The sequence below is a fragment of the Helianthus annuus genome, chromosome 13 (genome assembly GCF_002127325.2).
Source record: "Helianthus annuus cultivar XRQ/B chromosome 13, HanXRQr2.0-SUNRISE, whole genome shotgun sequence".
NCBI lineage: Eukaryota > Viridiplantae > Streptophyta > Magnoliopsida > Asterales > Asteraceae > Helianthus > Helianthus annuus.
The window spans coordinates 120,249,549-120,274,821 of NC_035445.2; the positions used below are offsets into that span (position 1 = coordinate 120,249,549).

Here is a 25,273-nt window from a genome sequence, read left to right on the forward strand (position 1 = left end):
ACCTCATTAAAAGTGTTACTCTTAAGACACCATGATAGAAAAGTACATCATGTGATTTTTTACGTTTTTAAAAATAATCAAAATTTGAAAGTTAGGATCCATTATTTTTTCTTCTAGGCGTATAAAATATATATCTGTCTTATAGACATTGGATATAAAGTAGTTAAACGAGTCGTATTCATGTTTAAAATTTTTGTTGTTCGCGTTATCAGATACCTGTTAAAACTACTAAGACACGATTTGGCAGCCCTAATAACACATAGCCTAACATTTGAACATTAGCTCCCAATTTACGACGCTACCCCAAACACGACACTATATAAAAATGTTAAAATTTTGTGTTACAACTAGCGTGTTAAATAAACAATTCGTGTTTAGACTAATTAAAAAGTTGACTTGCTAACTCGTTTATGACATCATTAAACCATGGTTTACAATCCATCAATCATAATAACATGTTTAGAACTTGATTACTACCCACCATTCTATCAGTGAGCAAAGTGGATACAATTAGATAATTAAATTAAACTGGTCATATCTACACAAATTTAGCAACTAGTCCACCAACTCAAAACCCTTAATCTACCAACCCTTTCACGTTTTACACGATTTAAAAGCAACCCTGATTGCAACCTTTTGTCCAAATTGTAACATTGCCCATCCCTCAATTATAGCCAAAAGGCCCCTCCACCCATTTTGGCTAAGACCATGCCACGTGTCAATCATTCATTGGCTCTACACCCTTTTCGGATAACTATGTAGGATACCAAAACATGTCCTAACTCCTAACACAAACCAAAAACCAAAAACCCAAAACACAAACCTGAAACCTTCATATGGGCAAAGAGAACTGGACCATGACTCCAACCCTATGTGACTCCTGTAAAACGACGTCGGCCAGTTTATTCTGCAAAGCAGACTCCGCCTACCTATGCATCCCATGCGACGGCAAGGTGCATGCCGCGAACAAACTCGCGACGCGCCACCCGCGCGTGTGGATGTGTGAGGTCTGTGAGCAAGCTCCAGCGAGCATCACGTGCAAGGCCGACGCCGCAGCCCTATGCGTCACATGCGACCGCGATATTCACTCCGCTAACCCCCTGGCTCGCCGCCACGAGCGGGTTCCGGTGGTTCCGTTTTACGATCCGGCCACCGAGGTGGCCAAGGTCGGCGGCAGAGGTGAAATGATCGATCATAATTACTTACTGGATTTTGACATTAACGTCTCGGTTGAAGCGGAGGCTGCGTCTTGGATACTACCAGATCCGAATCCGAATCCTAATCGGAAATTTAATAAAAATGCTGATGTGTCAGATAATGATGATCTGAAAGTTACTGAATTGGAATCTGAGTACTTGTTTAACAACGAGATCGATCCGTACATCGATATGGATCTGAAAACACCGGATCAGATTCAAAAACCTAAACAGATCGGTCATAGATATGATTCTCCAACCGACGGAGTCGTTCCGGTCCAGAACGATATCAGTAATCATCATTATCAAATGCAACAACAAGAGAACACACGCTCAAATGAATACGCTAGTTCAGATGTGGTAGAAGGATTACCTGCTTACGACATCGATTACACCGGATCTAAACCGTTCATGTACAATTTCACATCGCAATCGATCAGCCAAAGTGTAAGTTTATATAAAATCATTGCGAATCGGTAACTAATTGTGAAAATTATTTTCCTCGGGAAGGGTTCAGCAGGTGGTAAGCAGTAACACCGCGCATGTTAAGGGGCAGAATTTTGTGTTTAGCAGGGTAGGGTTTGCTAGCGCAACTTGTTGCTCGTCTACCTACCATTAGTCTGTAATCGTCTCTGTTTTAAATGAATACAGGTGTTTAATCGTTCTTTATGTTTTGATAGCATAATAAAGAAGTTTAGTTTATTGTCGGTTTGGTCTGTTAGCTAGTTAGTCTGTAGCCTGGCTTATAACGTGTATTTCGTGTATAAAAAATTGTTTCAACATCTTCAAATTTCACCTTATTTCAGGTATCATCATCATCACTAGAGGTTGAAGTAGGCGTAGTCCCGGGCCACACCGAAACATCTTCGGATGTTTATCCGACGCCTTTGATTGGACTGGATCGAGAAGCTAGGGTTTTGAGGTACAGAGAGAAGAGGAAGAACAGAAAGTTTGAGAAGACGATTCGATATGCTTCGAGGAAGGCGTATGCAGAGACAAGGCCAAGGATCAAAGGAAGGTTTGCGAAGCGAACGGGATTTAATGTGGAATCCGGTGATGTGTTTGTGTCGCCGGAGTGTTCGTACGGCGTCGTTCCGTCGTAGTGATAATGTGGTTTTTGCATGTGTATATATGTTATTGAATATTAGGTGTGACTCAACGGTCGATTTTGGGTTCGTTGTGTTATATATTTGAGTACTGATCTTAATTTATTTTGAATTTGTAAAGTTTTTTTACTTTTAGTCTTTATGTGAATTGTTCGGTGTCTACAACTAGTGCGATAGAATTTTGATTCTTTCAATCCTAACCTACATTTTTACTTAGAAATGTTAAGGTTAATATCTAATTTACTAATTCATTTATAATTTTAATGATTATACTAGATCTAATAATGTTTCTATTCACCTAGGTTTTTAGGACCTGCTCGTTGTGGCAAGATCGTTAAATCGAACAAAAATTATATGTTAAAGTGTTAAGTTATTCAGACGTGTTGTAGAGTTTAACATAAAACGTAAACGTAGAAAAGAATAATTAAACTAAACAATAACAAAATCAAGTGAAAATGGAAATAAAAAACCAAAAGACGTTTAATGCCAGAATTACTGGTATGATAAATATGATGGTTGTAATATAATTAGGGGAGTGGGGGTGGTTACAAGTGATGGAATTCCATCACTCACAAACATCTAATAATGTTTTGTCATGTCAGCAACCACTATTCTATCACTCATAAGCATTTTTTAGTGGCGGTGGTCATCACTAGTGATGGAATTCCAACGTACAAGTATTAATACACAACGTACAAGTCATACACATACAATCAATTTTTTTACAACGCGTGATATGTTCAACGCGTTCTTTTTTTCACGAGTGATGGGAGTGTTGGTGGCGGTGTTCCAAAAAAAAAACGATTGATAGAATTCTATCACGCTCCACCCCCACTCCCCTTATATATATTTACATCTATTATATATAATAAACATAAAGATTTGGGCTGATGTGGCATGTTCTTAGGGCTTCTCAGGATGATTTTGGCGGGAAAATGAGATGGATTCTTTTATTGTTCGCGGATCCCGTTTTTACCTACCCGACCCATTGATTTTGGACCCTATCTATCAAAATTCTAATTCCTTTGTTCCTTTTGATTCAACAACACTCCTCTGTCACCATTTTCGAAACCCTAGCGCCGCATACCCATATTCTTCAAAAATCCTTTCTTCCCTGCATCATCTCTTCATCTTCTTCGATTTATCTGGCGATTCTCTATCTTCGCTGCATCATCTCTTCATCTTCTTCGGTTTATCACTTCTGTTATGAAGGTACGATTATTTGCTAAATTTTTAAAATAGAATTTGATTATGGATCTTCTTCTTTACACCGTTGTTACTCAAACCCTAAAATCCACTATCTTTCGCTGCTTCTTCTCCATTCTGTTCAATCATGTGAATCGATTGGATTCTTTTTTTTATCTTTTGGCTTTCTTTGCGAATTTTATTAAAAATGATGATTTGAACATATCAAACTCATTTTTGAAACGAAAAACAACCTTGATTAGATGGGTTTATTAAAAATAATATTTTTTCAGTGACCTATGTTCATCTGTGTCAGATTGGGTTCGTAAACTTGAAAACTCTATGGGTTTTTCTTTTCAGGTGTGTTTGAGATTGAATCTTAATTGAAAAGGGTATAAATATTTTACATTTGGTTGGTTGTTGAAAACAAGGAGCTAACGGAAAAGATCAAGATCAAATACCAAGGGAACAAGGGAAATTATGTTATTTATTAGAAAACATAAAAATATAAAGGCTTGTGGGAAGACCGATTACCAGTGGAGCTTTTCTCTGCTGATGGTGTAGATTATCACAAAACTTGCTTCAAGTGCAGCCATTGCAAAGGTACCCATAAGTTATGATAATGGTTCTCCTTTGTGATATATATCATTTGGTTTATAAATAATGTATTGGGGTTAATTTTTATGAAGTATAAGATAATTTTTATGAAGTATAAGATATTTTTTGTGAAATCAGTTCTGGTTAATCCATTGATATTCCAATTTTTGTCATACACTAGCAAGCCATGCTGTAACTATTGGGACATGTGGCAGCCCAACATGGTGATCAGTCTAACCCAAAATACTGGCACTCTCGGAGCTGCACAGGGTCAGTTTTTACGAAACATGTGATGTTTTTTTTATTTGGTTATTTACCGATTTACTGTGAATGTATGAGAAAATGGTTAAAACGTATATACTTGGTTTGATGTTTTGTTATCGAGGTGGTAAAAATGGTAGCGCGAGTACTAATGCAAGCACTCCAATCCAAGCATGGGTACAAGGATCTATTGCGGTGTATTTTCAATGAAAGCAAGCAATCCTGTGATTATGGTTCAAGCATATCGTCTTCTTGTAGCTGAAATGTATGTTCGGGGTTGGGACTATCCTTTGCATTTGGGAGTCACCGAAGCTGGTGAGGGTGAAGATGGACGTATGAAATCCGCAATCGGTATCGGGATTATAGAGGTGGATTATAGAGGTGTACTCCACCGCGACGGTTCTGTTCTCATGTCTGTTTCTCTGGATCAACTCGAGGTTTATTAAATTCTCAATTATGTAGACTTTATAATACCATTTACGTATCCATTATAAACTTTTGCATTTTCTTTTTCCAGACACCTGAACTCTTCTATAGATCACTAGCTGCAAAACTTGTGCTTGGTATGCCATTCAAGGTCAGTTCATTCTTTGTCACATGATTTATAAGAACTCGTGAATGTTCATTAACATATGTATTTGTTAACTCATTATATATGGTATTTTATTTCGGATCTTACAACTGTAGATTCTATCTTATTGAGAGAGCTTCCACCAACAGTCGATAAAGATGCTGTAAGAAACCTTTCCATTAAAATATAATATATACAATTTCATAGATTATATTATTCGGTGTTAATCTATTTTTATTATTCATGATCAGTGCCTAGCTCTTAAAAGGTTGATTGATGTAAGTATGGGAGTAATTTACAATGCAGACAATTCGGGTTCACTGTCAATGTTCTTACGCATTTGTTATCTGGATTAGGAGTTGGACCAATGAGCTTATAGCTCAGTGGTACCCACTACCAATGAAGTTCATTGCCCACATGTGAAGCTGTAGTGGCGCGGGTTCAACCCTTGTGGTGCCCAGATCATGTGGATGGTGTGCAGAGGTAATTTGCCGGCATCATAACCCTTGTGGGGTGGGATGATGGGTATCCTATGGGGTAACAGGGACAAGGTTCCTTCCTTAACCCTTTTTTTGGATTAGGAGTTGGGTTCTTTTGCAGTTTGCATTAGGTTCCTTGCTGATGTGGTATGTAATATATTAATGTACAACAAATTTTACATGTTAGTTTGTACATATTTTGTAAGTAAATACCAGTTTTAACATAATTAGCTCATATATTGCAGATAACAAAATGCAGTGTGTAGGTGTGTTGTAGTTGGTTGATATGAATTTAGATCAACACGGGTCCTTTTTGCTACAGGTCAAAATGGGTCGGCTGGATTGGTCTAATTTTTCCCCCAAAATGGTTGTTGTTGGGTCAGTACTGGTTGGATTGGGTTGATCTTTTTGTTTTCTATTTTTTCTAATATAAAATGTAGGAGCTTATGTTTATTGAAATTTAAAGATACACTTTGTGTGACATTAGAAACGTTTGCTTTTTTAACTATTTGTTTTATTTTATTTCAGTTTTACCCGTTTGGTGTGTTGTAACTGTTCATAACGGGTCCTTTTTTAATGCAGGTAAAGACGGGTCGCATGGGTTGATCAAAAGTCATGTTGTCTATAACTGGTACTGTGACAACCTGAACCTTCAAGGTTAGAAACGTGATTCTAATTCCGCAAAATCTCTTCCGTTCACGCTCCTGTTCTAGTAAACTGTTATCTAACTTCTCTTTTTCATAAACTTGTCGAAGGCAAATGTAAGTGTATTGTTGGGTTCGTTTTAGTGGTTGGATTTGGTGATAAGGGTCGCACATGAATCTTGGGCCGTTATTTATGTTTTTGGGCCGCGAGGGTATTGGGCCATAATCACACACGCGCGGCTTGTATGTGGGTCACGATCAGCCTATAATTGCACATCGGACCAAACCATTGAGCCTAATCTCTATTTTATAAGTATGCATATATAATTAGAATAGAAAGCCCAAACCTTTGTTATTTTGATTACCCAGTTGACTTGACAGTCCAATCTCTTGGACCTAGGCCCAGATCAGTCTTAAGAAACAAACAATCGCCCCAAGCAAAACCTATATCTATTAATATACGTATGGTTGTTATCATATAAAAAAAAAAACTCTCAAGCATAACCCTACCCCCTGTGTTTGGCGACGGCAGTAGACCCCCCCCCCCCTCACGAAACACTATTCCGGTCAACTTTATTATTGGGTTAGTAATCTCTTTTGCAAGTTATTTGATATATGCAAACTATAAATTGAACCATGTGCATACGGATTCTTATTTGATGATCTTGTTTCTGTGTAGTCTTAATTAGCGAATTATATGTATGTTGATGTGGTGTTGTTGCATGATTAAAGCGATGCTAGGAGGTTCGTTATGATAATGGTCTAGCCGATGTGAATGTATTGGGAATCACCAGATCGTGTTTTAAATTACACTTGATTAGATTGGTTTGCATGATAATAGATTATGTGTTGGATAGTTATGTTAATCAACTGATAGATCCGAGCAAGATCTAGGGCGGCTGGATATTAACTAATTGTCCCATGATCATGACTGAATATTATCCAAGTATTAGAGGAATGGCCATGTGCATTGATTGAATATTTCCCTATCGGTTCAATAGAGGTTAAACACCTATGAATCACTTTGATATTATAAATGAAGGCCCATGTGTTAACTGAAAAGGTAATAATTAGAATGGCAGGCCACTAACTCAAATTGGCCCAATGATGATTTTGTGTGCATATGATAACTGATTGCATTTATTGTGAGGATGTTCTTTATCATGACAAATTATGATGTTAGATGTCAGACCTTCATGTGATCTTATCGGCCCAATGGAATAATAATATGAGTATAGTTGTCGGCCACTGATAACATATTTTCTTATGCAATTGAGTGTGGAGGTTATAGTTGTTTGAAAGAAGCTATGAACTACTGATGTGCATATAAATATTTTAGAAAGAAACTGCGGATTACTAGGGGGTTAATAACCAAGAGAATAAGGGGAGATATTTGGGCTAAAAGGGGTAGCACAATAATACGTGATCTGATATTGGGCTCGTTTGGCAGATGGGCCGCGCAGGTAAAACAGCCAGTGCGGGCTGGGCCTCAGCAGGCCGCACACACAAGCAATCGCTTGGGGTGGTGGTTGGGTACACTTGGGCTCGCACGGTTGGGTTTTTAAAGGGGCGGGACTTAACATTTACTCAATCTAATTAATATGATGGGCTGGTGTGTTTTGTAACTTGGGCCGTGATCATTGAGTTAGAGAGTTGGGCTTTGATGAATGCTAGAGTAGTACATGTGTAGGTATATTATGTTAGGTTGTTAATTGTATTGTTGGTAATTAGAATACGAGTGTAGCTATATGTCTTACTGGCATGGTATTTGTGAAATGTGAATGAACAATATGTGATCGACGTGTTATGCGTAACCCCGAATGTGTATTGTGATATAAGATGTGATAAACGTCAGGACATGCCATGTTAAGTTGATAGTTGGGAACATGAATCTGGGTTGGGAACCATTATGTGCACTGAATGACTAGGATGTATATTGAGATCTTATGCATAATATGCAAGGTGTTTATCATGCGAGTTAAGTGTACGTGAACTAATTGTTATACGTAACTATCATAGGGCTTGATTGACCAACTTTGTTGAACAAGTAATTAATCTTACCGAGCAAACCAAAGGTGAGTTCATCTTTATTGAGCATGCGTCCCGGTGGTTGGGACAGTCAGTGGGTATTCCTGGGAGGGACAAGTCTTTTGGGTTAAAACGGGAATGTTGGATAATATACTCTTCCTATCACCTTTCAAGTCCCTCCGTGTTGTTTGGTTACCAGGAAGGTAACATGGTATTAGTTAGTAGCGCTACTTAGGTTTGGCAACCTCACCCCGTATCTGGGAGAACGGGTGTTGAACTAATGACCTAGTCATGACCAATGCTTTGATAGGAGCATTGGAGAAAGGGCAAAATAATCAGAAGCCGTCTTGTATTGGGGTATTATCAACATTGTTTTCATCATTACTTCTGGAATTAACTTCAATGGATTAACTACATATTTGGTAAACAACGTTTTCGTAAAACTATGAACTCACCAGCGTTGTCTGATACACTCGTTGCATGCTCGCAGGTCGTTAGGTATCTTGGACTTGGGGAACTTGCTGTCTGGAGTAGCTGGAGTGGTCATGGGTCGACAGGAAGGCTTTATGCGATTGATTTCATGAAACTATACTTTGGTTTTGAAACAGTTTAACTTGGTTTATTATTTGCTTCCGCTGAACTTATTGATTTTCGTTTAAAACTTGTTGAAGATGTTTTTATTAATAATGGGGATTTTATTTATAACTTGTATGGGTTCAATGTAATTGGTGGCTCGTTATTGGTATGTCACACGCCTAACAGGGACACTCCCTATGTGGTAATTTGGGGGTGTGACAGTTTGGTATCAGAGCCATTGGTTATAGTGAACTTGGTTTTAAAACGTTTTCATAAAACCAGACTATAACCGAACAGTACCGACATCGACCATGACACTCAGCTCCAGACTGCAAGGTTCGTTTCTCATTTACTATTGCATAGTATATCTAGCGTACACTTATGTGTAACATTACACGTGACTGCACACTTGGCACAACAGTATGAGCCCTTATGTTATCGACCCCTGTTATGTGATCTATTAGTGTGACATTACCCTTCGACTATTGTGATTCTTGATCCTGTAAAACCTTTCGCTTGCTATTTGAATGTGGGGAACCTTTTAGCGCAAGTTAAGAGGCGCTGAGATAAGCATGCAAACCGCCTTATTATCATGGGTGCACACATAATAATAACGCGTGGTGCATGCAAATCCCAGTGAGGCTTAATGAGCGTGAGAAGGGTTCTGCCCTATTGTGTGTAAACTTGGTAGTTTGTAGATTTCAATGTGATACTCGACTGTTACCTCATTCCGACCCATAAGATTGTTCCCTTCTCCTATATAGAACCATGAGGGACAACGGAAGACGGGGGTATAAGTTAATCAACTCCCGGATAAACATGATGACATAAACAATAATCTTACTCCTTGTATCGCTAGAATTGCTATTGCATAACAGTTTTCCTCTCTAAGCTAGTCTATCCCCTAGCCCTTGCCTTGGCCGACGCTTACCGTTTAAGGTGACAGTTAGTTACTGTTCTTGATATAGATAAACCTATCATTCCACTATCATGGTCACACTACATTCTCGATTGTCTACGCATAAACTCCTATAACATTGTGCTCTAGTTTAAAAATAACCTGATAAACTCTTCTTTTGATACGTAGTGATCACTTCTTGTACTCTGAGGATGGTTGTGTATTATTTTGTGACCATATCATTTCGAAAATATTTTCGTGTCCTTGTAATGAAACCTTTTGGTGACGTACTTGATGTTCCTAATGCACACGCCTTAGTTCAACCCTTCAAAGTTGGCTTCATACATGTTCGACCAGGTACACACTCAATTTCGTACATAGATTTTAGTGAACCATTCTTATTCGCATACGACAGGCTTGACAACTGTGGAGAACGCTTCGATTAAACCGGATCACTATGAATTCGACCAACCGTTACTCTTCAACATAATTCTTCTTGCGCCAACACCCTCAAAGTAACGCTCCCATCGATCAGTACATCACTTTATTTCCATTTATACTTCTTGTTTGCGACCAGCTACATTCTCATCATCGGATTTGCTACTTTACTCATGATTCTAAAACAATTAGATGGAACAGATTGATGATAACCGCGTTTTGGTATATTCTTCGCATCTTATCTTGTTGTGCTAAAATGAATACCATAGTTCTTGCATAACCCTGTTATACGCTAATCCTCGCTTGGCTAAATCACTCTCTACGAACGTCACTCGAGGAATGAATCATACTTAAGATCATCAAGTGCAAGAACATAAAATAAAATTATTACTTACGTAAGGTATGCCAAGGTCAAAATTCCTTCTTGTGTGAAAGCACCATACTCATGTATAGCTTCATCGACCTCTTTGTTCCATGCTTATCTCTCTTTGATCGAAGGCCGGTCATCTACTACAACCAACTGCGACCAAAGTATCACGATCAATGTCAACTGAAAATCTCGTTTCCCTTTGAACGAACGAGTCAAGATGATACCAGTCTGAAATAGGGATTAATGCCTAACTTGAGTTTTCATTCAATCGATTGATTGAATTGCTTGAATCACCTGTTCCAAGAAATTATGTTTTCTTTCTCGAATTCTTACATACGATGGCATCACCTTTGATCTTCGATAGGGGTGACTGCACCCGTTCTGATCGCCGGTAGCGATACCATATATAAACATATATCTCTTACACTCACTTTATCACATTCACATATTTTGCTTCGAGAAAATCTTGGTGGTGCACCCGACACACGTGATTTGAGGGTTGAGCATTTTAGCCTGTAACAAACTACCTTAACACATTTCCAGTTCGGTTTATCTCGTCGACCCTTCGTTTATGATGTACGACATTCGCCTCAATTCTGGTAAGCTCTAGATATACATTAGACACACTTGCTTCGTGAAGTGTTGGCTACTTAATATACAACATCCATGATAACTAAACACTGCCTTTTTGCAAGTCCCCAAATTCGAAGGCGTATAGCTCACCTAAGTTATAGTTAGTGCAACAACCCCCCCCGGTCGCACATGTTAAATGCATCAGGCAATGCCATACAGATGTATGACACACTCGTATTTCAACTTTTGTGAGCATCTCTTGAGCTTAGCATAACTTGTCACAACATTCTTCATTATCAAGCTCCTATTAACTCAACTTGTGTTTCTACTTAAGAGCAAGACATTTTTAGTTTAACACAATTAACACAAACTCTATTACCTCAAACACTCATTCATGCATAACACTCACATAACGGTAATTCGGGGAATTACGAAATTACACATGGGTTGTACTCGAACGTTGATGAACAATTTGAACACTATTCCTGAACAAATAAAGAAATATAACTTATGTGAACTTATATGTTATCTGACTTTATATGCTATATGACTTATATATTATTTAGTGAACTTTCGTGAAACCGTATCTAACTACGTGTTTAGTGAATTATCGACAAACTCATAATTGGAGCCTAGAGTATAATATAGCCTAAATTTCGAGGACGAAATTTCTGTAACATGGGGAGGATGTGACACCCGAGCAAAATCCGTAATAATCCTAATTTCCTCACTTCACTCCTCAGTTCTTACGTGCTAAATTTCGGGACGAAATTTCTTTCAAGTTGGGGATGATGTGACAACCTGAACCTTCAAGGTTAGAAACGTGATTCTAATTCCGCAAAATCTCTTCCGTTCACGCTCCTGTTCTAGTAAACTGTTATCTAACTTCTCTTTTTCATAAACTTGTCGAAGGCAAATGTAAGTGTATTGTTGGGTTCGTTTTAGTGGTTGGATTTGGTGATAAGGGTCGCACATGAATCTTGGGCCGTTATTTATGTTTTTGGGCCGCGAGGGTATTGGGCCATAATCACACACGCGCGGCTTGTATGTGGGTCACGATCAGCCTATAATTGCACATCGGACCAAACCATTGAGCCTAATCTCTATTTTATAAGTATGCATATATAATTAGAATAGAAAGCCCAAACCTTTGTTATTTTGATTACCCAGTTGACTTGACAGTCCAATCTCTTGGACCTAGGCCCAGATCAGTCTTAAGAAACAAACAATCGCCCCAAGCAAAACCTATATCTATTAATATACGTATGGTTGTTATCATATAAAAAAAAAAACTCTCAAGCATAACCCTACCCCCTGTGTTTGGCGACGGCAGTAGACCCCCCCCCCCTCACGAAACACTATTCCGGTCAACTTTATTATTGGGTTAGTAATCTCTTTTGCAAGTTATTTGATATATGCAAACTATAAATTGAACCATGTGCATACGGATTCTTATTTGATGATCTTGTTTCTGTGTAGTCTTAATTAGCGAATTATATGTATGTTGATGTGGTGTTGTTGCATGATTAAAGCGATGCTAGGAGGTTCGTTATGATAATGGTCTAGCCGATGTGAATGTATTGGGAATCACCAGATCGTGTTTTAAATTACACTTGATTAGATTGGTTTGCATGATAATAGATTATGTGTTGGATAGTTATGTTAATCAACTGATAGATCCGAGCAAGATCTAGGGCGGCTGGATATTAACTAATTGTCCCATGATCATGACTGAATATTATCCAAGTATTAGAGGAATGGCCATGTGCATTGATTGAATATTTCCCTATCGGTTCAATAGAGGTTAAACACCTATGAATCACTTTGATATTATAAATGAAGGCCCATGTGTTAACTGAAAAGGTAATAATTAGAATGGCAGGCCACTAACTCAAATTGGCCCAATGATGATTTTGTGTGCATATGATAACTGATTGCATTTATTGTGAGGATGTTCTTTATCATGACAAATTATGATGTTAGATGTCAGACCTTCATGTGATCTTATCGGCCCAATGGAATAATAATATGAGTATAGTTGTCGGCCACTGATAACATATTTTCTTATGCAATTGAGTGTGGAGGTTATAGTTGTTTGAAAGAAGCTATGAACTACTGATGTGCATATAAATATTTTAGAAAGAAACTGCGGATTACTAGGGGGTTAATAACCAAGAGAATAAGGGGAGATATTTGGGCTAAAAGGGGTAGCACAATAATACGTGATCTGATATTGGGCTCGTTTGGCAGATGGGCCGCGCAGGTAAAACAGCCAGTGCGGGCTGGGCCTCAGCAGGCCGCACACACAAGCAATCGCTTGGGGTGGTGGTTGGGTACACTTGGGCTCGCACGGTTGGGTTTTTAAAGGGGCGGGACTTAACATTTACTCAATCTAATTAATATGATGGGCTGGTGTGTTTTGTAACTTGGGCCGTGATCATTGAGTTAGAGAGTTGGGCTTTGATGAATGCTAGAGTAGTACATGTGTAGGTATATTATGTTAGGTTGTTAATTGTATTGTTGGTAATTAGAATACGAGTGTAGCTATATGTCTTACTGGCATGGTATTTGTGAAATGTGAATGAACAATATGTGATCGACGTGTTATGCGTAACCCCGAATGTGTATTGTGATATAAGATGTGATAAACGTCAGGACATGCCATGTTAAGTTGATAGTTGGGAACATGAATCTGGGTTGGGAACCATTATGTGCACTGAATGACTAGGATGTATATTGAGATCTTATGCATAATATGCAAGGTGTTTATCATGCGAGTTAAGTGTACGTGAACTAATTGTTATACGTAACTATCATAGGGCTTGATTGACCAACTTTGTTGAACAAGTAATTAATCTTACCGAGCAAACCAAAGGTGAGTTCATCTTTATTGAGCATGCGTCCCGGTGGTTGGGACAGTCAGTGGGTATTCCTGGGAGGGACAAGTCTTTTGGGTTAAAACGGGAATGTTGGATAATATACTCTTCCTATCACCTTTCAAGTCCCTCCGTGTTGTTTGGTTACCAGGAAGGTAACATGGTATTAGTTAGTAGCGCTACTTAGGTTTGGCAACCTCACCCCGTATCTGGGAGAACGGGTGTTGAACTAATGACCTAGTCATGACCAATGCTTTGATAGGAGCATTGGAGAAAGGGCAAAATAATCAGAAGCCGTCTTGTATTGGGGTATTATCAACATTGTTTTCATCATTACTTCTGGAATTAACTTCAATGGATTAACTACATATTTGGTAAACAACGTTTTCGTAAAACTATGAACTCACCAGCGTTGTCTGATACACTCGTTGCATGCTCGCAGGTCGTTAGGTATCTTGGACTTGGGGAACTTGCTGTCTGGAGTAGCTGGAGTGGTCATGGGTCGACAGGAAGGCTTTATGCGATTGATTTCATGAAACTATACTTTGGTTTTGAAACAGTTTAACTTGGTTTATTATTTGCTTCCGCTGAACTTATTGATTTTCGTTTAAAACTTGTTGAAGATGTTTTTATTAATAATGGGGATTTTATTTATAACTTGTATGGGTTCAATGTAATTGGTGGCTCGTTATTGGTATGTCACACGCCTAACAGGGACACTCCCTATGTGGTAATTTGGGGGTGTGACAGGTACGTCCATATTGGGTCTGGTTATGTGTTAAAATGAATTTTGAATTCTTCATGACCAAGTTCAAATGATTTATAGTATTTTTTTGTTGTTACACAAGTTACTACAACCAAAAGGCCAAGGGAAGCTTATGTGTGTGGCAGAAGATCCCTTTGTAGATCAGTGGTAAGTACCGATGTTGATGTAGCAAGCTTATTTTCATAGAACTATATGATGTAATAGATTAAATTTCTTCTTTATGTAAAGTCAATGCTCGAGCCTATTTGATCTAAAATTTCATATCTTTTCTTTTCTCATAGATCGAAAAGGGGTTGCATATAACCTACTGTAGCTTAGCATTTTTTCAACAAAAGGATCTCACAAGAAGTTAATGGAGATGCTCTTGGGGAGGTAAAGAGCTAGAGATAAAGGTGTATTGATTACAAGATAGGTGTGTATTTATATATATGAGTAATGAGTTCCAGAGGAAGGCCATTATTTGATCTCAATGAGCTTGCTACTGAGGAGGATGAGGAGAGTGATGGTGTGTTCTATTTCCATCCTCAAAGGGCTATTCCGTCCACTACGCATACTTCGAATTTGTTTAACCCGTCAAATAGTCTGCGTAGGATAATAAACAACCATGTCTTTTCTCATGCGCCTTCGCTTTCGGGCTTTCAGCATTTTATTCGTTCAAAAAGAGTACAGGCATCTGAAACGGATGAGGACCAGAAGAAGGGAATTGGTATATGGTCTGTGTTTGAAAAAGAAGGTGAATGGTCTGATGCAGATGGCAGTGGTATGCCTGAAAAGTCAACTTCTGTCTCTGATGATGATAAGTCAGGTGAAACCAATGGAAGGTATCATCTTAGAATTAGTTTTTGAAGTGTTTGATTGTTTAAATTCTATTTTATTTTATTTTCTTTATATATCTTCATATAGCTAAACATATTTGAGCATGATAAATGTGTGAAAAAGCTTTAAGGAGGAAAATATGTGATACTTTAATCCATGAATCTCTACATGTTTTTTTATATATCTTGATGTTTTCGTTCGTTTATTCACTTATTATGAGTATCGTATTGTTGTGTTAGTGTTTAAATATTTGTACTTTAACTAATTTTTCATTTTTTTATTAATCATTAAATATTTAATACAAAGTAAATTATAAACACAAACCATAAGCAGCCCAATAAGTTTATAATCGTGCCTATAACTTCACAACTCGTGATTAACTTTGTGAAAAGTTTATAACTCTTCTTATAGCGAAGACATTAATTTGTCATGTTTTTTGTATGATCTTAAGTGTGTATTAATTATTAATAATAATTAACCTAAATAATTTTCTCCAGCCCGGGAAGCATTTCCCGGGTGATAACCTAGTTTACAATACATACAAACATAACTTTGAAATGTCGACGGGAATAGTTGTGTTAGTTGGTTGACCAAAAGTGGTGGCCCCAACTTTTCTTTTCTTTTTTTTTTTTTTTTTTTTTTGCATAAAATAGTTATTTATATGTCCTGCTAAATTACAATTTTATCCCCTGTTTAAAATTACGACCTTGCCCCCGGTTGAAAATTAAATTTATGCTTTGGCCCCAGCTTAAATTTACGATTTTGCCTTGGTTAAAAAAAAATATAGTTTCCCCCACCGCTACAATCCTGCCAAATTACAATTTGGTTCCCAGTTTAAAATTAAAATCTCGCCACCAGTTCAAAATAAAATTTTTGTTTTGCCCCCAGCTAAAAATTACGATTTTGCCCTCAATAAAAATATTACGATTTTGCCCCCACTTCAAAATAAAAAAATGGTTTTCCCCTCAATTCAAAATATTATTTTACCTCCATTTTAAAATTACAATTTTACCTAAGCTAAAAGTTGCAATGCTGCCATAGTTTTTTTTGGGGCGAAACTATAGTAGTGTTTTATTTTACTTGGTTTACTCAATTTAGTTTTTACTCGCTAATTGGTCCTGAGAAATTATTGTTTTGCCCTTTATATCGTGTTATAAGTAGCATGTATAACTAACCGAAATAAATGCGTACATGTTATTAAACTAAGAAATATTTGGTTTAGTGCCCCGCAACGCGGGCGGCGCATAACTCTAATATATATATATAGGGAGCCGCTAGAATGAAAACCACCCCGAGTTGTAAGAACCGCGAGAACTACACCCACGGAGCGCCGTTCGCCATGATTTTTTTTTTTACAAGTAGATGTGTATATTATAAACACAGCCGTAAAAAATCATGGCGAACGGCGCTCCGTGGGGTGTAGTTTTTTACACCACAAGTTTGGTGGAAAAAAAAAAGAAAAAAGAAAAAAAATTAAAAAACACCAAACTTGTGGTGTAAAAAACTACACCCCACGGAGCACCGTTCGCCATGATTTTTTACGGCTGTGTTTATAATACACACATCTACTTGTAAAAAAAAATCATGGCGAACGGCGCTCCGTGGGGTGTAGTTCTCGCGGTTCTTACAACTCGGGGTGGTTCTCATTCTAGCAGCCCCATATATATATATATATAGGGTAGAAGTTGGCTACAAAGTCTAGTTTTTCTACAAAGTATAGGAAGCAATCTCCTTGTGACATGTGGCATCTAGTGTAATTTTACTAAAGGGTATTAAGGTAATTGTATAATTGCAACTATTTATGGAAGATTTTATATCGTAATAAATAAAGGCTCTTTTTATGGAAACTTATGTCTATTAATTATTCAAAATTGACAGTTACATCATTCTTATCCACAATTAGTTTATCTGAAGTTCGAAACATAAAACAAATTCATCATTTCTTGACATTGTGTTTTATCAGTTTACGTTTTCTTCACACCGTGTTATATCAATTTTCACAATTAAACACACCCATCATATATTTCGAAACATAAAACACATTCATTATTTCTTCACGTTGTGTTTTATCAACTGATTTCTTCACATTGTGTTATACCAGTTTTCACAATTAAACACACCCCTTAGTCATAAAACACAATAGTTTCTAAAATGCACAATATAAAACACACCAGTGAAATACACAATATAAAACACGAAGACACTATATAAGACACACTAGTGTCTGAATTATTTGAATCTTAATTTTTTAGATATGTAGCTATATGGTACTCATATTAAAGATAAAAAACGTTCATTATTATGGTATAATTTTTTAAAAAAAAAACAAATTATGTATAAAAAAGTTATTGATATTTTAAAAAGATGGGGGGAAGTTACATGTGAGTTGTATGTGATTCCTAAATTTAAGGCATGTGAAATTTACTTTTATACCCTTAATTCAATAAATTAATCAATTTAATTAAAATAAATACTACAATTTTGCTATTCATTTAATCTTATCCATCAATTACCTAATCTAATGGTCATAATCACTTCTTACACTTTTTAGACAAAGCACACTTTGTAGAGGAACCCCACCCTATATATATATATATATATATATATATATATATATATATATATATATATATATATATATATATATATATATATATATATATATATATATATATATATAGTGGAGGGTTCAAATGAGAAGAAATTCTTTGTAAGAAGAAAAAAGAAGAAATTTCAACCAATAGAAATGCTTCATTAGACCTCATTTAATATTTGTACTTAATGTAACTATAAGGGTATATTAGTAAACTTACATATATCATTAACTAGGTTATCACCCGGGAACTTCCCGGGTAGGAAATTTTGATTTACATTAATTATAAGTTTATAAATAAAATAAATACAAACAGAGTGATATATTACTGTTAACGGTAAATAACTGATAACATGATTTTTTTCGATGATTAGTCTCCAACCTTAGCAACTTTTCTTTGCTCAATTTGACTGGTCCATGCACCCATTGTTTCCAAGTTACTGCTAACTGCAATAAACATCCACAAGCCTTAGAGACCAAAAAATACACCACCATACATAACCAAATTTATGCATCTACTGTTATGTCGAAAAAAGATTAGGATACCAAATCAACAAAGGCGAAAAGACTTTTGCATCAACTGGGCAAAACCTTATGAGACTTTTTGCATTCAATTGCTGCAAACCTGAACCAATATAACAATTTAAATATAGGAAACCAAGGGTTTGAAGAATACCTATATATGAATTAAGTTTTTTCTTTGGGAAGAATTGTATCACTATAAAGGGCACCATCATATATATAATTCTACGAACAAATTCTCCCAGATACATGTCATAAATCATTTTCTAAGAGTCTTTAACAAATTCTCCCAGATACATGCTTAGATAAAATAAGAGAATCAACTGTTCTGCTGTCAACAAATAAGATACATTACTTTGATTCAAAATTAACGAATTTGAAATAACCCCTATCTTATGATCCCCTTCAAAACCCAGCCTGCAACGTGGTTCTTGACCACTTTGTGTCAGATCTTGGCGTAGGTCTTTTTTAGGTCCAGGCCTATTAACTGATTTCGCATTAGTTTCTTTAGGGTGGAGGGTATAGTCAATCACCCTAGGGTGTTTGAGTGAATCCTACCCAATAATATATGCCATGTTAACTCGCTATTCCACTCCTCATTTTGCACTCAATCACAAGGTATGGTCAAACACCCCTCAATTAAAAAAAATGATTGGTTGAGCCTCTCTCTCTCCTCTCTTCTCTCCTCTCATCACTCTCCCCCCTCAATCGGTGAACACTCACCGAAATTCACCTTATCTCTCCTCCTCACCGAACACCCCCAAACCGAGGGTATAGTCACCGAATCGGTGACTCAAGTCACCGCACAACTCCCCGAGGGTTATACCCTCCACCCTTATGTTTATTAATAAAAAGAGGACAACAAAGTTGTGTAAGGGTCAACTATAAATCAAATTATAGAAATCTATCAGTTAATATACACTTTTTTAATCAGCAGTATGACCTTCTTGTATCTAAGGAAGTAAAATAAAGCATGGTGGAATTTTTTTTTATTTTTTTTATTTTATTTTTTATTATTTTTTTATTTTAAAAAAAATTATATTTTTAGTCTATCATGCCCAAATCCATCTTGACAAAAACCCATCTTGACCTAAACCCATCCTAACTCATTTCTTAATAAACTCATCCTAACCTATACCCATCCTAACCCATTACCCAAACCTGCCCAATCCACCCATTTTGCCACCCCTAGTTTTGATACACCTTAGTAGGAGCGACAAAAAAGATACCTGGTCGTGGCTATAGCATAATAAAAGTATCTGCTGTTGCTTTTGGTTATAGCATTATTGTACATCCATTCATCAGTGGCAGTGGCGGAGCTGAATGTGCTTTCACCATATTTCTATAGCTAGGCACTTCCACATCCACATAAGGATATAGATCATGAATGTGCTTTTATGGAAAAGGGTAGTGAGTCAATTACTGTTAGCAATAAATGAACTTGTTACATACCGTATGCAGGAAATGAAATTATTATACTCCTCAAAAACAATTGTCATATTTTATTAGGAAATTGACTGTCAAGCTGTAAAAATTATTGTGCAGCTATAGTACATTTTCTAGAAAGACACTATATACAATCATATGTTAAGACTTGTTGATAAATTTGGATCTTGAGTTTTATTAATTGATCTATATATCCAAATTTGAGGAGTCCTTGAAATTACTCATAATCATGTGCTAGTTTTATATGCTATATGTTCCATTCTTTATTGTTACATCATTAATTATGTTATGCTATGTAAATTTTTGTCTGAAGACTTTATAATGTGCAGAATGGGCGGGACACAGTTTGGCCACATGATCCTCGCACAGGAAAGGGATGGCAATGGGTCGGGTTCGGGTCGGGTATTGGTAATCTCATACCCATACCCGTTTGAAATGGGTGAAATAAAAAAGAATTTAAAGAGGAACACATCAAACCGTTTGAAAGTCCCCAATTAGCCTTTTGAGTAAAGTACACGAATAGTCCCTAGTCCCTGTGGTTGATCAAAACTTTGGAGTTGGGTCCTTAGATTTCCAAAAGTACACGGATGGTCCCTGCGGTTTGCAGGCAGATATTGTTGATCATAGAAAACGTGCAACTGTTTTTAGTTTGATAACAGGCCTAGTTTCTGCATCACATGTCGTCGGAAATCTCCTAGCACGTTTTCTTCCAGAAGAGTACATTTTCAAAGTACACTTATATTAATACTATCTATAGCATAATTAATAATACACAGTTTTTAGTTTTCTTACAATTTTTCTTATTATAATTCCTTCTGATTCAGGTTTCAATAGCTTTGTTAATCTTCTGTCCAGTTTATATGGCGTTCTTTCTCGTTGAAACGGTTAAATCAACTCCAAAGCTGGATCAACATTCATCTTATTTGAATAAAGCACTCACGGTTGTACAAGAACGTTATAAAACAATGAAATATGCTGTAACTATCGTGTTAAACACGTATGTGGATTTCAAGATTCACCATTGTGGTAGTTACTCTTTTGCTGTTCTTTCGAGCTGATTCTAACATGAGCGTTTTTTGTTTTAGTCCGACTTTGAGGAGCATTTCAGTTATTTCTTTCTTTTATGAATTGGGAATGTCGGGAATCAGCACTGTGTTACTGGTATGTTCTATTTTTATATATGTGAATTTATTTTTCTTCTTGTTAAGTTACATTTATCTTATATTGAATATATCAGTGATATTAGGTGTGTGTATTTGACCTGTTTACTTTTAAATTGGTCAACTTTGGATGTCAACGAAAGTCAACGCAGACCGTTTTTGGATTATGAACTTGTTCAACGTATCTTTACAATCAATTTCTTTTTCTGGCAAATTTTTTTACAACAAATTAAAAGCAACATCCCTAAAATCAAAAGCAGCCCTAGAGTTAAAAAGAATCAAAAGCTTACATATAGTGCCAATCCTACAAATGAAATCCTTCAATGGTAGTTGCAAGATCTTCAATATTAGAATGGTTGTGTTATAACAAATCAAGTTTGAGTTCACACATATTTCAATCAATTCAATCTAAAGAATACAATCAAAATTTCTTTTTTTGAATTTATCATCTTCCCAATTGAAAGCCTAGCAGTCGCCCGCCCGCATATAAATTCAAAATTCTTTTTTACATATTACAAATTACAATCTAGACTAAAACTATAGGGCTTTTCTCGGAATAAATAAAACGATTGAATCGATATAATACTTACCTTGAACTGGAGTTCGATCGACTCCGGCGAAGCTTGACCGGAATGCTTGCGACTGCGGCGGTAAAAATAACTGATGGGCTATTCGGTTGTTACTACATTAGGGTTTATGGCAGGATAAATGATGAACACATAAACATAGAACACAAACATCATACCTGCAAATTTTATGACCGAATCTAAAAGAAATAAGAAGAACGATGATGTTAATAAGATTCGAATCAACGTTTTCTAAAACCAATAATCATCACAAAATCACTTTTTAAAATGTTTCAGATGAACATCATAGAATCATCAAAGGAATTTCAAGTTACAATAGGATGGAGAAGAAAACATACCTTATGCTTAGTTTCTTTAGATTGAGATTTAGGGTTTTGAGAGTGAAAATCTAGTAAATGATATATCGATGACAAACTGGTAAATGATAGAACATAATCCTACCTGTAATGAAGATGTGAAATCGGTGTTTGATGTCAATTTTTTTTGAAGAAAATGTGTCTGCGACGCTAGGGTTTTGAAAGGAACGATAGAGAAAAGGAGTTCTCTCAGTGTTGTTGAATTAAAGGAACAAAGCAATATATACCCGGGTCAAAATTCGGATCCCGTATAACCCATTAATAAAAAAAACCCATCCAATTTCCCACCAAAACCACATCTAAGAAGCCCTAATATTGTGACATGTGTCCTATATTTTTTTCGTTTATTATATATAATAGATTGGTAGTTTTATCTTTAATAATTAACTATATTAAATTTGTAACTTATTTTTAAGATATATATTTTTCACAAAAAATAAAAATAAAATTTCATTTATAGTGTAGGATAAATACGAGGCGTGTAGGATAAATTACGAGTTGTGTAGGATAAATTTCAATATGTGTAGGATAAATTTCGAAATGTGTAGGATAACTTTTGATGTGTGTAAGCAAAAATATTTAGTGTGGAGGATTATAGTCTTAATGACTAATTAATTAGTCAAACATAATAATAAATGAGATGAGAAAAAAACTATTTAATATTTTACAATTATACCCTTTTATTCTTTTTCTTCTCAATAAAATCTTATTCTCAAATGAACCTTCCCATATGTATATATAGGGGACCGCTAGAATGAGAACCACCCCAAGTTGTAAGAACCGCGAGAACCACACCATCCAGGTCGCCGTTTACCACGATTTTTTTTTACAACTAGATGTGTGTATTATAAACACAGCCGTAAAAAAAATTTAAAACGCCCCCCCCCCCCCCGAGGGGGTAGTTTTTTACACCACAAGTTTGGTGTTTTTATTTTTTTTTTTCTTTTTTTTTTTACACCAAACTTGTGGTGTAAAAAACTACCCCCTCCGGTGGGAGAGGGGCGTTTTAAATTTTTTTTACGGCTGTGTTTATAATACACACATCTAGTTGTAAAAAAAAATCGTGGTAAACGGCGACCCGGATGGTGTGGTTCTCGCGGTTCTTACAACTCGGGGTGGTTCTCATTTTAGCGCAATTCTATATTATATTATATTATATTATATTATATTATATTATATTATATTATATTATATTATATTATATTATATTATATTATATTATATTATATTATATTATATTATATTATATTATATTATATTATATTATATTATATTATATTATATTATATTATATTATATTATATTATATTATATTATATTATATTATATTATATTATATTTATATTATTTATATTAAATAGAAGCTAATGAATAGTAATTTTAATATTATAATAATATATAGTTTTTCTAATACTTTTATTATTTTAATTTAATATTATAATAGTTATTTTATTTACTTTTTAACTTTAATCATTTTTTTAATATCACGGGTTGGGATAAGCTTTGTGTCAACAGGTATCGAGCAAGTATTGGTATCGAAAATACTGATACGGTCCTATTTGATACCGGTACATGAAGGTAAAAACGACACTAATACAGAAAACACTAAAAGTTGATGCCGAATTGATATTGGAAATCTTTTGGTTCGGGAAATTCAGTGCTGCTACCCAGTAGCATTTGCTCATCCTTGATCAAGGGTACCGTACGAACAACAACGGTATCGTACAACTTTTTTTGTTGATTTTCTTCAACCTTTAATTTTTTTCTTTTTTTTAGTTTCAGGGGTAGGGATGAGCTCGGTGTCAACCGATACAGAATTGGTACTGATACCGAAAATACTGGTTACGGTACCGGTATATGAAGGTAAAAACGGTAGTGAACCGGTACCAGGAACGCCAAAAGTCGGTATCGAATTGGTATTTAAGATCTTTTGGTTTGGCAAATTTGGTACCGGTACCCAGAACCATTTGCTCATCTCTGACCACGGGTTTCATACGAACAACATCGTTACCATACAATTTTTTTTGTTGATTTTCTTTCGGTTATCTTTTAGTGTTTTTTTCTACATTTTCTTTTTATTCTTGTCAGCGGTTTCGTTCGCAACGCGCTCGTAGTGATTTCAAAACACCTGTAAACACAGACTAAATAAAAAAAAGGGTAAATTACTTTTTGAGTCCCTGTGTTTTAGTGGTTTTAACCACTTGAGTCCAAAATCAAAATATTTAACGTCCTGAGTCCCTATAGCCACTTTTCTTAACCATTTGAGTCCAAATTTCTAACTCTGTTAGAATTTTTTGGTTAAGTATTATTAAATGACCAAAATACTCTTATAATTAAAAAAATATTAAACTATTATTTGATTTCTCTCTTTATCTTTTTCCCCTCTCTCTAAACATTTTGCACCTTCTCTCTCTAGACACCTGCATCCCCACCACCATCAACACCATCACACCACCAACTGCATAGCATGCCCAACATTCCCTCTTTTACACATCTGACTCACCAAAAAGTTATACGAAGCCGCATCCAGAACCCCACCCGAATCGACTATCCTTTCCATAACCTTAGTTGCTTTTCAGAGGCGTTTCGATTTACATAAATCGTATAACAATTGTGTAGCTTGGTACACATCAGGTTTATGACCTTTTCCAAACATGTATTCTAAGTACAAAAAAGCATCATTTATTCTATAATCTTTGGTTTTCGAGTCTGTTTTACCTGATATCCAATTAGGTAGTGTGAACACAGATTCTTTTGAAGCTAATGTTGCTGTTTGTGTTGATGCTAAGGATGCTAAGTTTAATAAAAACCCTAGAAAACCTGATTTTGGCGGGAAAGTGGTGAAATTAGGAGAGAATTTGAGGGGTTTTGGAGTAGTTTGCTATTGGGGGTGTTGAATTTAGTAGAATTGCCATGAATGGTGTTGGATGTAAATGGAAATTGTGGATTTTGGTGCATAAATGATGTGGTTTTGAAGTGAACTGTGAGTTTGAAGATGAAGATGAATATTAATATGAGATGAAGATGAACGTACGAGATGAAGTTAGGGTTTGACGAAGTAGAAGGTGGATGCTGTGTACATGATGAGGGTCCTGTGAAACATCTTATCGTTGGGAGGGTGAGAATCAAACTGACTTTAGAAAAAGATATAAACAAAAACCCCTGAATAATATAAAGGCTGTGGTGGTGACGGTGGTGGTGGTGGTGGTGGTGGTGGTGGTGGTGGTGG

The 25,273-nt window shown here is 36.1% G+C and overlaps 1 protein-coding gene and 2 long non-coding RNA genes across 12 annotated transcripts; 2 read left to right on the forward strand and 1 right to left on the reverse strand.

Annotated features, from left to right (window-relative positions):
* Positions 1-782: 782 nt before the first annotated feature.
* LOC110899208 (zinc finger protein CONSTANS-LIKE 4) lies at positions 783-2,450 on the forward strand. Its single transcript, XM_022146080.2, has 2 exons — positions 783-1,643; positions 2,003-2,450. The coding sequence occupies exons 1-2, from the start codon at positions 837-839 to the stop codon at positions 2,297-2,299; spliced, it is 1,104 nt and encodes a 367-aa protein (XP_022001772.1). The 5' UTR covers positions 783-836; the 3' UTR covers positions 2,300-2,450.
* An 877-nt stretch (positions 2,451-3,327) lies between these two features.
* Positions 3,328-15,541, forward strand: LOC110899209. 8 transcript variants are annotated; one of them, XR_002569996.2, is made up of 11 exons: positions 3,328-3,514; positions 3,848-4,090; positions 4,266-4,782; positions 4,863-4,922; positions 5,033-5,079; positions 5,168-5,194; positions 5,273-5,399; positions 5,718-5,773; positions 5,978-6,026; positions 14,647-14,711; positions 14,846-15,541. It is a non-coding gene; the product is annotated as an uncharacterized LOC110899209 (long non-coding RNA). The 8 variants fall into 8 exon arrangements; XR_002569997.2 differs by lacking the exon at positions 5,718-5,773 and having other exon boundaries at positions 3,329-3,514; positions 4,266-4,354; positions 4,470-4,782; XR_002569995.2 differs by lacking the exon at positions 5,718-5,773 and having other exon boundaries at positions 5,273-5,467.
* A 2,637-nt stretch (positions 15,542-18,178) lies between these two features.
* LOC110899210 lies at positions 18,179-22,252 on the reverse strand. Of its 3 annotated transcripts, XR_004875786.1 has the most exons (5): positions 22,027-22,252; positions 21,692-21,846; positions 19,725-21,440; positions 18,520-18,598; positions 18,179-18,420 (listed from the first exon to the last, which is right to left on the reverse strand). It is a non-coding gene; the product is annotated as an uncharacterized LOC110899210 (long non-coding RNA). The 3 variants fall into 3 exon arrangements; XR_002570002.2 differs by lacking the exon at positions 19,725-21,440 and having other exon boundaries at positions 21,692-21,867; positions 22,027-22,250; XR_002570001.2 differs by lacking the exon at positions 19,725-21,440 and having other exon boundaries at positions 22,027-22,249.
* Positions 22,253-25,273: the final 3,021 nt, after the last annotated feature.